Source organism: Ranitomeya imitator, chromosome 3, assembly GCF_032444005.1.
Source record: "Ranitomeya imitator isolate aRanImi1 chromosome 3, aRanImi1.pri, whole genome shotgun sequence".
Classification (NCBI taxonomy): Eukaryota; Metazoa; Chordata; class Amphibia; order Anura; family Dendrobatidae; genus Ranitomeya; species Ranitomeya imitator.
This window is the reverse complement of record NC_091284.1, coordinates 279,453,805-279,467,597: the sequence shown is the minus strand read 5'-3', so window position 1 is coordinate 279,467,597 and position 13,793 is coordinate 279,453,805. Positions and strand designations below refer to the sequence as shown.

The window sequence follows — 13,793 nt, the reverse complement described above, 5'->3', positions numbered from 1 at the left end:
AAGATAGGGATGATGAGGCCATGCATACCAGGATAGGGTTAAGGAGGCCATGCATACCAGAATAGGGATGAGGGGGCCATGCATACTAGGATAGGGATGAGGAGGCCATGCATAACAGGAAATGGTTGAGGAGGCCATGCATACCAGGATAGGGATGAGGGGGCCATGCATACTGGAATAGGGATGAGGGGTCCATGCATACCAGGATAGGGATGAGGGGGCCATGCATAACAGGATAGCTATGAGGGGACCATATATCCCAGGATAGGGGATATTAGTAGAGAATTGACCACATTTTATGCTTTATTTTTTTTTTCTAATTTTCTCATCTAAAACTTAGGTTCATCTTATGGTCCGGTGCACCTTATAGTCCGAAAAATACGGTGTGTGTGTATATATATATATATATATATATATATACAACACATTTTCTTTTTATTTTAGGCAAATAAAATATGCTCTGATAAGGGTATACCGTGAAGATTGGTAGAGCAGCTTAGTATACATTTTTTGCAAAAAACGTATCAACCAAATACCCTGTTTTTTACATCTTTTACTAGCACTTGCGGATTACTGCAACATTTTTTCAAACTGAGTGTTTTTGGTTTTACTATTCTCTTTTGTGTCTTCAGGTTTCTTGGTGGTGTGTGAACATGATCATACAGACTTGTTCACTGTGCAAGTAGCCCATGTGTTCCTGTTTCCATAATTGTTCTCTTGTGTCTACAAGACTGGGGAGTTCCACCACTCCTCTTGGGCTATCTGCACAAAAGCTGTTCTACCCTGTATGCACACATGGATTTTTCCTCTCTGAACCCTGTTCACACAGGTTATATACAGATGATCAGGTTTTTAAATACATCAGATAGGGATTGCATACATTAGTTAGGACTGCTCTAATAAGGGTATACCGTGAAGATTGGTAGAGCAGCTTAGTATACATTTTTTGCAAAAAACGTATCAACCAAATACCCTGTTTTTTACATCTTTTACTAGCACTTGCGGATTACTGCAACATTTTTTCAAACTGAGTGTTTTTGGTTTTACTATTCTCTTTTGTGTCTTCAGGTTTCTTGGTGGTGTGTGAACATGATCATACAGACTTGTTCACTGTGCAAGTAGCCCATGTGTTCCTGTTTCCATAATTGTTCTCTTGTGTCTACAAGACTGGGGAGTTCCACCACTCCTCTTGGGCTATCTGCACAAAAGCTGTTCTACCCTGTATGCACACATGGATTTTTCCTCTCTGAACCCTGTTCACACAGGTTATATACAGATGATCAGGTTTTTAAATACATCAGATAGGGATTGCATACATTAGTTAGGACTGCTCTGATAAGGGTATACCGTGAAGATTGGTAGAGCAGCTTAGTATACATTTTTTGCAAAAAACGTATCAACCAAATACCCTGTTTTTTACATCTTTTACTAGCACTTGCGGATTACTGCAACATTTTTTCAAACTGAGTGTTTTTGGTTTTACTATTCTCTTTTGTGTCTTCAGGTTTCTTGGTGGTGTGTGAACATGATCATACAGACTTGTTCACTGTGCAAGTAGCCCATGTGTTCCTGTTTCCATAATTGTTCTCTTGTGTCTACAAGACTGGGGAGTTCCACCACTCCTCTTGGGCTATCTGCACAAAAGCTGTTCTACCCTGTATGCACACATGGATTTTTCCTCTCTGAACCCTGTTCACACAGGTTATATACAGATGATCAGGTTTTTAAATACATCAGATAGGGATTGCATACATTAGTTAGGACTGCTCTGATAAGGGTATACCGTGAAGATTGGTAGAGCAGCTTAGTATACATTTTTTGCAAAAAACGTATCAACCAAATACCCTGTTTTTTACATCTTTTACTAGCACTTGCGGATTACTGCAACATTTTTTCAAACTGAGTGTTTTTGGTTTTACTATTCTCTTTTGTGTCTTCAGGTTTCTTGGTGGTGTGTGAACATGATCATACAGACTTGTTCACTGTGCAAGTAGCCCATGTGTTCCTGTTTCCATAATTGTTCTCTTGTGTCTACAAGACTGGGGAGTTCCACCACTCCTCTTGGGCTATCTGCACAAAAGCTGTTCTACCCTGTATGCACACATGGATTTTTCCTCTCTGAACCCTGTTCACACAGGTTATATACAGATGATCAGGTTTTTAAATACATCAGATAGGGATTGCATACATTAGTTAGGACTGCTCTGATAAGGGTATACCGTGAAGATTGGTAGAGCAGCTTAGTATACATTTTTTGCAAAAAACGTATCAACCAAATACCCTGTTTTTTACATCTTTTACTAGCACTTGCGGATTACTGCAACATTTTTTCAAACTGAGTGTTTTTGGTTTTACTATTCTCTTTTGTGTCTTCAGGTTTCTTGGTGGTGTGTGAACATGATCATACAGACTTGTTCACTGTGCAAGTAGCCCATGTGTTCCTGTTTCCATTATTGTTGTCTTGTGTCTACAAGACTGGGGAGTTCCACCACTCCTCTTGGGCTATCTGCACAAAAGCTGTTCTACCCTGTATGCACACATGGATTTTTCCTCTCTGAACCCTGTTCACACAGGTTATATACAGATGATCAGGTTTTTAAATACATCAGATAGGGATTGCATACATTAGTTAGGACTGCTCTGATAAGGGTATACCGTGAAGATTGGTAGAGCAGCTTAGTATACATTTTTTGCAAAAAACGTATCAACCAAATACCCTGTTTTTTACATCTTTTACTAGCACTTGCGGATTACTGCAACATTTTTTCAAACTGAGTGTTTTTGGTTTTACTATTCTCTTTTGTGTCTTCAGGTTTCTTGGTGGTGTGTGAACATGATCATACAGACTTGTTCACTGTGCAAGTAGCCCATGTGTTCCTGTTTCCATAATTGTTCTCTTGTGTCTACAAGACTGGGGAGTTCCACCACTCCTCTTGGGCTATCTGCACAAAAGCTGTTCTACCCTGTATGCACACATGGATTTTTCCTCTCTGAACCCTGTTCACACAGGTTATATACAGATGATCAGGTTTTTAAATACATCAGATAGGGATTGCATACATTAGTTAGGACTGCTCTGATAAGGGTATACCGTGAAGATTGGTAGAGCAGCTTAGTATACATTTTTTGCAAAAAACGTATCAACCAAATACCCTGTTTTTTACATCTTTTACTAGCACTTGCGGATTACTGCAACATTTTTTCAAACTGAGTGTTTTTGGTTTTACTATTCTCTTTTGTGTCTTCAGGTTTCTTGGTGGTGTGTGAACATGATCATACAGACTTGTTCACTGTGCAAGTAGCCCATGTGTTCCTGTTTCCATTATTGTTGTCTTGTGTCTACAAGACTGGGGAGTTCCACCACTCCTCTTGGGCTATCTGCACAAAAGCTGTTCTACCCTGTATGCACACATGGATTTTTCCTCTCTGAACCCTGTTCACACAGGTTATATACAGATGATCAGGTTTTTAAATACATCAGATAGGGATTGCATACATTAGTTAGGACTGCTCTGATAAGGGTATACCGTGAAGATTGGTAGAGCAGCTTAGTATACATTTTTTGCAAAAAACGTATCAACCAAATACCCTGTTTTTTACATCTTTTACTAGCACTTGCGGATTACTGCAACATTTTTTCAAACTGAGTGTTTTTGGTTTTACTATTCTCTTTTGTGTCTTCAGGTTTCTTGGTGGTGTGTGAACATGATCATACAGACTTGTTCACTGTGCAAGTAGCCCATGTGTTCCTCTTTCCATAATTGTTCTCTTGTGTCTACAAGACTGGGGAGTTCCACCACTCCTCTTGGGCTATCTGCACAAAAGCTGTTCTACCCTGTATGCACACATGGATTTTTCCTCTCTGAACCCTGTTCACACAGGTTATATACAGATGATCAGGTTTTTAAATACATCAGATAGGAATTGCATACATTAGTTAGGACTGCTCTGATAAGGGTATACCGTGAAGATTGGTAGAGCAGCTTAGTATACATTTTTTGCAAAAAACGTATCAACCAAATACCCTGTTTTTTACATCTTTTACTAGCACTTGCGGATTACTGCAACATTTTTTCAAACTGAGTGTTTTTGGTTTTACTATTCTCTTTTGTGTCTTCAGGTTTCTTGGTGGTGTGTGAACATGATCATACAGACTTGTTCACTGTGCAAGTAGCCCATGTGTTCCTGTTTCCAAATATATATATATATATATATATATATACAGTGGGGCAAAAAAGTATTTAGTCAGACAGCAATAGTGCAAGTTCCACCACTTAAAAAGATGAGAGGCGTCTGTAATTTACATCATAGGTAGACCTCAACTATGGGAGACAAACTGAGAAAAAAAAATCCAGAAAATCACATTGTCTGTTTTTTTAACATTTTATTTGCATATTATGGTGGAAAATAAGTATTTGGTCAGAAACAAACAATCAAGATTTCTGGCTCTCACAGACCTGTAACTTCTTCTTTAAGAGTCTCCTCTTTCCTCCACTCATTACCTGTAGTAATGGCACCTGTTTAAACTTGTTATCAGTATAAAAAGACACCTGTGCACACCCTCAAACAGTCTGACTCCAAACTCCACTATGGTGAAGACCAAAGAGCTGTCAAAGGACACCAGAAACAAAATTGTAGCCCTGCACTAGGCTGGGAAGACTGAATCTGCAATAGCGAACCAGCTTGGAGTGAAGAAATCAACAGTGGGAACAATAATTAGAAAATGGAAGACATACAAGACCACTGATAATCTCCCTCGATCTGGGGCTCCACGCAAAATCCCACCCCGTGGGGTCAGAATGATCACAAGAACGGTGAGCAAAAATCCCAGAACCACGCGGGGGGACCTAGTGAATGAACTGCAGAGAGCTGGGACCAATGTAACAAGGCCTACCATAAGTAACACACTACGCCACCATGGACTCAGATCCTGCAGTGCCAGACGTGTCCCACTGCTTGAGCCAGTACATGTCCGGGCCCGTCTGAAGTTTGCTAGAGAGCATTTGGATGATCCAGAGGAGTTTTGGGAGAATGTCCTATGGTCTGATGAAACCAAACTGAAACTGTTTGGTAGAAACACAACTTGTCGTGTTTGGAGGAAAAAGAATACTGAGTTGCATCCATCAAACACCATACCTACCGTAAAGCATGGTGGTGGAAACATCATGCTTTGGGGCTGTTTCTCTGCAAAGGGGCCAGGACGACTGATCCGGGTACATGAAAGAATGAATGGGGCCATGTATCGTGAGATTTTGAATGCAAACCTCCTTCCATCAGCAAGGGCATTGAAGATGAAAGGTGGCTGGGTCTTTCAACATGACAATGATCCAAAGCACACTGCCAGGGCAACGAAGGAGTGGCTTCGTAAGAAGCATTTCAAGGTCCTGGAGTGGCCTAGCCAGTCTCCAGATCTCAACCCTATAGAAAACCTTTGGAGGGAGTTGAAAGTCTGTGTTGCCAAGCGAAAAGCCAAAAACATCACTGCTCTAGAGGAGATCTGCATGGAGGAATGGGCCAACATACCAACAACAGTGTGTGGCAACCTTGTGAAGACTTACAGAAAACGTTTGACCTCTGTCATTGCCAACAAAGGATATATTACAAAGTATTGAGATGAAATTTTGTTTCTGACCAAATACTTATTTTCCACCATAATATGCAAATAAATTGTTAAAAAAACAGACAATGTGATTTTCTGGATTTTTTTTCTCAGTTTGTCTCCCATAGTTGAGGTCTACCTATGATGTAAATTACAGACGCCTCTCATCTTTTTAAGTGGTGGAACTTGCACTATTGCTGACTGACTAAATACTTTTTTGCCCCACTGTATATATATATTCATCTTTTATATTTTTGAAATTACATAAAGGAAATGGAAACAATTAAATAACCGAGCCTTACCCAGATGGTGTTTTCATAATGATACGGTTTCCAGTTGCGTCCGGTATCGCTAAACATAACGCTGAAACGCGTCACCCAGTCAGAGCTTCCATGTCTTCCCTGTGTGGCTGTCCCTGTGATGTCAAATCTCTCTCCCAAATCAATCTGTAGCCATTGCTTTGCATTAGATTCCAATGGGGACCAACCACCGGCGCCTGCGAGAAAGAACAAAGGCACAGAGAAGCTAAATACAGGAGAACATTGTGTAATTATTACATTGTTCTGAACATGATTTCCTGACAATAAAGGAGCAATTAACAAATCAAACATAATGTTAAATGTTGACATCTTGTGAACTTCTTAAGTGTTTTTTCATCAAGAATTAACATGTTCTCATTCAACTTCACATCTATATACATCACTCTCCCCTATTAATGCTGAAGATGGCTGGTTTTAATGATAAAACACATAAATAAATATATATATATATATATATATATATATATATATATATATATATATATATATATATTAGATAGTGGCCCGATTCTAACGCATCGGGAATTCTAGAATATGCATGCCCAAGTAGTATATTGCACAGCCCACGTAGTATATTGCTCAGCCACGTAGTATATTGCCCAGCTACGTAGTATACAGGTCCTTCTCAAAAAATTAGCATATAGTGTTAAATTTCATTATTTACCATATTGTAATGATTACAATTAAACTTTCATATATTATAGATTCATTATCCACCAACTGAAATTTGTCAGGTCTTTTATTGTTTTAATACTGATGATTTTGGCATACAACTCCTGATAACCCAAAAAACCTGTCTCAATAAGTTAGCATATTTCACCCATCCAATCAAATAAAAGTGTTTTTTAATAACAAACAAAAAAACCATCAAATAATAATGTTCAGTTATGCACTCAATACTTGGTCGGGAATCCTTTGGCAGAAATGACTGCTTCAATGCGGCGTGGCATGGAGGCAATCAGCCTGTGACACTGCTGAGATGTTATGGAGGCCCAGGATGCTTCAATAGCGGCCTTAAGCTCATCCAGAGTGTTGGGTCTTGCGTCTCTCAACTTTCTCTTCACAATATCCCACAGATTCTCTATGGGGTTCAGGTCAGGAGAGTTGGCAGGCCAATTGAGCACATTAATACCATGGTCAGTAAACCATTTACCAGTGGTTTTGGCACTGTGAGCAGGTGCCAGGTCGTGCTGAAAAATGAAATCTTCATCTCCATAAAGCATTTCAGCCGATGGAAGCATGAAGTGCTCCAAAATCTCCTGATAGCTAGCTGCATTGACCCTGCCCTTGATGAAACACAGTGGACCAACACCAGCAGCTGACATGGCACCCCACATCATCACTGACTGTGGGTACTTGACACTGGACTTCAGGCATTTTGGCATTTCCTTCTCCCCAGTCTTCCTCCACCTCTGGCACCTTGATTTCCGAATGACATGCAAAATTTGCTTTCATCAGAAAAAAGTACTTGGGACCACTTAGCAACAGTCCAGTGCTGCTTCTCTGTAGCCCAGGTCAGGCGCCTCTGCCGCTGTTTATGGTTCAAAAGTGGCTTTACCTGGGGAATGCGGCACCTGTAGCCCATTTCCTGCACACGCCTGTGCACGGTGGCTCTGGATGTTTCCACACCAGACTCAGTCCACTGCTTCCTCAGGTTCCCCAAGGTCTGGAATCGGTCCTTCTCCACAATCTTCCTCAGGGTCCGGTCTCCTCTTCTCGTTGTACAGCATTTTCTGCCACATTGTTTCCTTCCAACAGACTTACCATTGAGGTGCCTTGATACAGCACTCTGGGAACAGCCTATTTGTTGAGAAATTTCTTTCTGGGTCTTACCCTCTTGCTTGAGGGTGTCAATGATGGCCTTCTTGACATCTGTCAGGTCGCTAGTCTTACCCATGATGGGGGTTTTGAGTAATGAACCAGGCAGGGAGTTTATAAAAGCCTCAGGTATCTTTTGCATGTGTTTAGAGTTAATTAGTTGATTCAGAAGATTAGGGTAATAGGTCGTTTAGAGAACCTTTTCTTGATATGCTAATTTATTGAGACAGGTTTTTTGGGTTATCAGGAGTTGTATGCCAAAATCATCAGTATTAAAACAATAAAAGACCTGACAAATTTCAGTTGGTGGATAATGAATCTATAATATATGAAAGTTTAATTGTAATCATTACATTATGGTAAATAATGAAATTTAACACTATATGCTAATTTTTTGAGAAGGACCTGTATTGCAGAGCGATGTAGTATACAGCACAGAGCCACGTAGTATATTGTCCAGCCACGTAGTATATTGCACAGCCCACATAGTATATTGCCCAGTCATGTAGTATATTGCCCAGCTACGTAGTATATTGCCCAGTCACAAAGTATATTGCCCAGCTATGTAGTATATTGCCCAGCCACGTAGTATATTGCCCAGTCACGTACTATATTGCCCAACCACGTAGTATATTGCCCAGTCACGTAGTATATTGCCCAGCGATGTAGTATATTGCACAACAACGTAGTATACAGCACAGACACATAGTATATTGCCCAGTCACGTAGTATATTGCCCAGCGACGTAGTATACAGCACAGAGCCACATAGTGTACAGCACAGAGCCACGTAGTATATTGCCCAGCCACGTAGTATACAGCACAGAGCCACGTAGTATACAGCACAGAGCCACGTAGTATACAGCACAGAGCCATGTAGTATACAGCACAGAGCCACGTTGTATATTGCCCAGCCACGTAGTATATTGCCCAGCGACGTAGTATACAGCACAGAGCCACATAGTATACAGCACAGAGCCATGTAGTATACAGCACAGAGCCACATAGTATATTGCCCAGCCACGTAGTATATTGCCCAGCGACATAGTATACAGCACAGAGCCACGCAGTATAAAGCAAAGAGCCACATAGTATACAGCACAGAGCCACGTAGTATACAGCACAGAGCCACGTAGTATACAGCACAGAGCCACGTAGTATATTGTCCAGTCACGTAGTATATTGCCCAGCCAAGTAGTATATTGTCCAGCCACGTAGTATATTGCCCAGTCACGTAGTATACAGCACAGACACGTATTATATTGCCCAGTCACATAGTATATTGCCCAGCTACGTAGTATACAGCACAGAGCCATGTAGTATATTGCCCAGTGACGTAGTATATTGCCCAGTCACGTAGTATATAGCACAGCCCACGCAGTATTTAACCCCTTCATGACCCAGTCTATTTTGACCTTAAAGACCTTGACGTTTTTTTCAATTCTGACCAGTGTCCCTTTATGAGGTAATAACTCAGGAACGCTTCAATGGATCCTTGCGGTTCTGAGATTGTTTTTCGTGACATATTGGGCTTCATGTTAGTGGTAAATTTAGGTCAATAAATTCTGTGTTTATTTGTGATAAAAACGGAAATTTGGCGAAAATTTTGAAAATTTCGCAATTTTCACATTTTGAATTTTTATTCTGTTAAACCAGAGAGGTATGTGACACAAAATAGTTAATAAATAACATTTCCCACACATCTACTTTACATCAGCACAATTTTGGAAACAAAATTTTTTTTTGCTAGGAAGTTATAAGGGTTAAAATTTGACCAGCGATTTCTCATTTTTACAACGAAATTTACAAAACCATTTTTTTTAGGGACCACCTCACATTTGAAGTCAGTTTGAGGGGTCTATATGGCTGAAAATACCCAAAAGTGACACCATTCTAAAAACTGCACCCCTCAAGGTGCACAAAACCACATTCCAGAAGTTTATTAACCCTTCAGGTGCTTCACAGCAGCAGAAGCAACATGGAAGGAAAAAATGAACATTTAACTTTTTAGTCACAAAAATGATTTTTCAGCAACAATTTTTGTATTTTCCCAATGGTAAAAGGAGAAACTGAACCACGAAAGTTGTTGTCCAATTTGAACTGAGTACGCTGATACCTCATATGTGGGGGTAAACCACTGTTTGGGCGCACGGCAGGGCTTGGAAGGGAAGGAGCGCCATTTGACTTTTTGAATGAAAAATTGGCTGCACTCTTTAGCGGACACCATGTCAAGTTTGGAGAGCCCCCGTGTGCCTAAAAATTGGAGCTCCCCCACAAGTGACCCCATTTTGGAAACTAGACGCCCCAAGGAACTTATCTAGATGCATAAACCCCCAGCTGCTTCACAAATTGATCCGTAAAAATGAAAAAGTACTATTTTTTCACAAAAAAAATTCTTTTAGCCTCAATTTTTTCATTTTCACATGGACAACAGGATAAAATGGATCCTAAAATTTGTTTGGCAATTTCTCCTGAGCACACCGATAGCTCACATGTGGGGGTAAACCACTGTTTGGGCACATGGTAAGGCTCTGAAGGGAAGGGGCGCCATTTGACTTTTTGAATGAAAAATTATCTCCATCGTTAGCGGACACCATGTCGCGTTTGGAGAGACCCTGTGTGCTTAAACATTGGAGCTCCCCCACAAGTGACCCCATTTTGGAAACTGGACCCCCCAAGGAACTTATCTAGATGCCTAGTGAGCACTTTAAACCCTCAGGTGCTTCACAAATTGATCCGTAAAAATGAAAAAGTACTTTTTTTTCACAAAAAAAATATTTTCGCCTCAATTTTTTCATTTTCACATGGGCAATAGGATAAAATGGATCCTAAAATTTGTTGAGCAATTTCTCCCGAGTACGCCGATACCTCATATGTGGGGGTAAACCACTGTTTGGGCACACGGCAGGGCTCAGAAGGGAAGGCGCGCCTTTTGACTTTTTGAATGGAAAATTAGCTCCATTTGTTAGCGGACACCATGTCGCATTTGGAGAGCGCCTGTGTGCCTATGCAATGGAGCTCCCCCACAAGTGACCCCATTTTGGAAACTAGACCCCCCAAGGAACTTATCTAGATGCATACTGAGCACTTTAAACCCCCAGGTGCTTCACAGAAGTTTATAATGCAGGGCCATGAAAATAAAAAATAATTTTTCTTTTCTCAAAAATGATTTTTTAGCCTGGAATTTCCTATTTTGCCAATGGTAATAGGAGAAACTGGACCACAAATGTTGTTGTCCAGTTTGTCCTGAGTACGCAGATACCCCATATGTGGGGGTAAACCACTGTTTGGGCGCACGGCAGGGCTCAGAAGGGAATGCACGCCATTTGGCTTTTTAAATGGAAAATTAGCTCCAATCATTAGCGGACACCATGTCGCGTTTGGAGAGCCCCTGTGTGCCTAAACATTAGAGATCCCCCACAAATGACCCCATTTTGGAAACTAGACCCCCAAAGGAACTAATCTAGTTGTGTGGTGAGCACTTTGAACCCTCAAGTGCTTCACAGAAGTTTATAACGCAGAGCCATGAAAATAAAAAAAAAAATTCTTTTCATAAAAATGATTTTTTAGCCCGCAATTTTTTATTTTCCCAAGGGTAACAGGAGAAATTTGACCCCAAAAGTTGTTGTCCAGTTTCTCCTGAGTACGCTGATACCCAATATGTGGGGGTAAACCACTGTTTAGGCACATGCTGGGGCTCGGAAGTGAAGTAGTGACGTTTTGAAATGCAGACTTTGATGGAATGCTCTGCGGGCGTCACGTTGCGTTTGCAGAGCCCCTGATGTGGCTAAACAGTAGAAACCCCCCACAAGTGACCCCATTTTGGAAACTAGACCCCGAAAGGAACTTATCTAGATGTGAGGTGAGCACTTTGAACCCCCAAGTGCTTCACAGAAGTTCATAACACAGAGCAGTGAAAATAATAAATACGTTTTCTTTCCTGAAAAATAATTTTTTAGCCCAGAATTTTTTATTTTCCCAAGGGTTACAGGAGAAATTGGACCCCAAAAGTTGTTGTCCAGTTTCTCCTGAGTACGCTGATACCCCATGTGTGGAGGTAAACCACTGTTTGGGCACACGTCGGGGCTCAGAAGGGAAGTAGTGACTTTTGAAATGCAGACTTTGATGGAATGGTCTGCGGACGTCATGTTGCGTTTGCAGAGCCCCTGGTGTGCCTAAACAGTAGAAACCCCCCACAAGTGACCACATTTTGGAAACTAGACCCCCCAAGGAACTAATCTAGATATGTGGTGAGCACTTTGAACCCCCAAGTGCTTCACAGACGTTTACAACGCAGAGCCGTGAAAATAAAAAATCATTTTTCTTTCCTCAAAAATGATGTTTTAGCAAGCAATTTTTTATTTTCTCAAGGGTAACAGGAGAAATTGGACCCCAGTAATTGTTGCGCAGTTTGTCCTGAGTATGCTGGTACCCCATATGTGGGGGTAAACAACTGTTTGGGCACACGTCGGGGCTCGGAAGTGAGGGAGCACCATTTGACTTTTTGAATACAAGATTGGCTGGAATCAATGGTGGCGCCATGTTGCGTTTGGAGACCCCCTGATGTGCCTAAACAGTGGAAACCCCTCAATTCTAACTCCAACACTAACCCCAACACACCCCTAACTCTAATCCCAACTGTAGCCATAACCCTAATCACAACCTTAACCACAACCCTAATCACAACCCTAACCCCAACACACCCGTAACCCCAACACACCCCTAACCCTAACCACAACCCTAATTCCAACCCTAGCCCTAAGACTATGTGCCCACGTTGCGGATTCGTATGAGATTTTTCAGCACCATTTTTGAAAAATCCATGGGTAAAAGGCACTGCGTTTTACCTGCGGATTTACCGCGGATTTCCAGTGTTTTTTGTCCGGATTTCAACTGCGGATTCCTATTGAGGAACAGGTGTAAAACGCTGCGGAATCCGCACAAAGAATTGACATGCTGCGGAAAATACAACGCAGCGTTCCCGCGCGGTATTTTCCGCACCATGGGCACAGCGGATTTGGCTTTCCATATGTTTACATGGTACTGTAAACCTGATGGAACTCTGCTGCGGATCCGCAGCGGCCAATCCGCACCGTGTGCACATAGCCTAATTCTAAAGGTATGTGCACACGCTGCGGAAAACGCTGCGGATCCGCAGCAGTTTCCCATGAGTTTACAGTTCAATGCAAACCTATGGGAAACAAAAATCGCTGTACATGTCACTTCTTTCTGCGGATTCCGCAGCGGTTTTACAACTGCTCAAATAGAAAATCGCTGTTGTAAAACCGCATCGAAATGCGCAGAAAAAACGCGGTAAATCCGCCATAATTCCGCAGCGGTTTAGCAATGCGGATTTATCAAATCCGCAGCGGAAAAATCCACAGAGGACCAGAATACGTGTGCACATACCGAAACCCTAACCCTACCCCTAACCCTACCCCTAACCCTACCCCTAACCCTAACCCTACCCCTAACCCCACCCCTACCCCTAACCCTAACCCTACCCCTAACCCTAACCCTAACCCTAGTTCTTACCCCAACCTTAGTGGAAAAAAAAAATATTTTTTTTATTGTCCCTACCTATGGGGGTGACAAAGGGGGGGGGTCATTTACTTTTTTTTTAATTTTGATCACTGAGATATAACCTATCTCAGTGATCAAAATTCACTCTGGAACGAATCTGCCGGCCGGCAGATTCGGCGGGCGCACTGCACATGCGCCCGCCATTTTGGAAGATGGCGGCGCCCAGGAAAGAAGACGGACGGTCCCCGGGAGGCCAGGTAAGTATAAGGGGGGGAGATCAGGGCACGGGGGGGGGCGTCGGAGCACGGGGTGGGTGGATCGGAACATGGGGGGGTGGATTGGAGCACGGAGTGGGGGATCGCTGTGCGGGCGGGTGGATCGGAGCACGAGGGGGGGATCGCTGTGCGGGGGGGGGGATCGCTGTGTGGGGGGTGGGATCGGAGTGCGGGGGGGTTTGTTTGGAGCACGGGGGGTGTGATTGGAGCACGGGGGGAGCGGGCAGGAGGATGGGGGAACGGAGCACAGGACCGAGGG

At 42.3% G+C, this 13,793-nt stretch overlaps 1 protein-coding gene across 1 annotated transcript in view; it reads right to left on the bottom strand.

Annotated features, from left to right (window-relative positions):
• The window catches only part of LOC138669768 (contactin-associated protein-like 5), a 1,597,333-nt gene that overhangs the window by 1,213,062 nt on the left and 370,478 nt on the right, over positions 1-13,793 (bottom strand). The window contains exon 3 of the mRNA XM_069756498.1: positions 5,902-6,095. Coding sequence (XP_069612599.1) covers positions 5,902-6,095 — 194 coding nt within the window. The remainder of the gene's footprint in view (positions 1-5,901; positions 6,096-13,793) is intronic.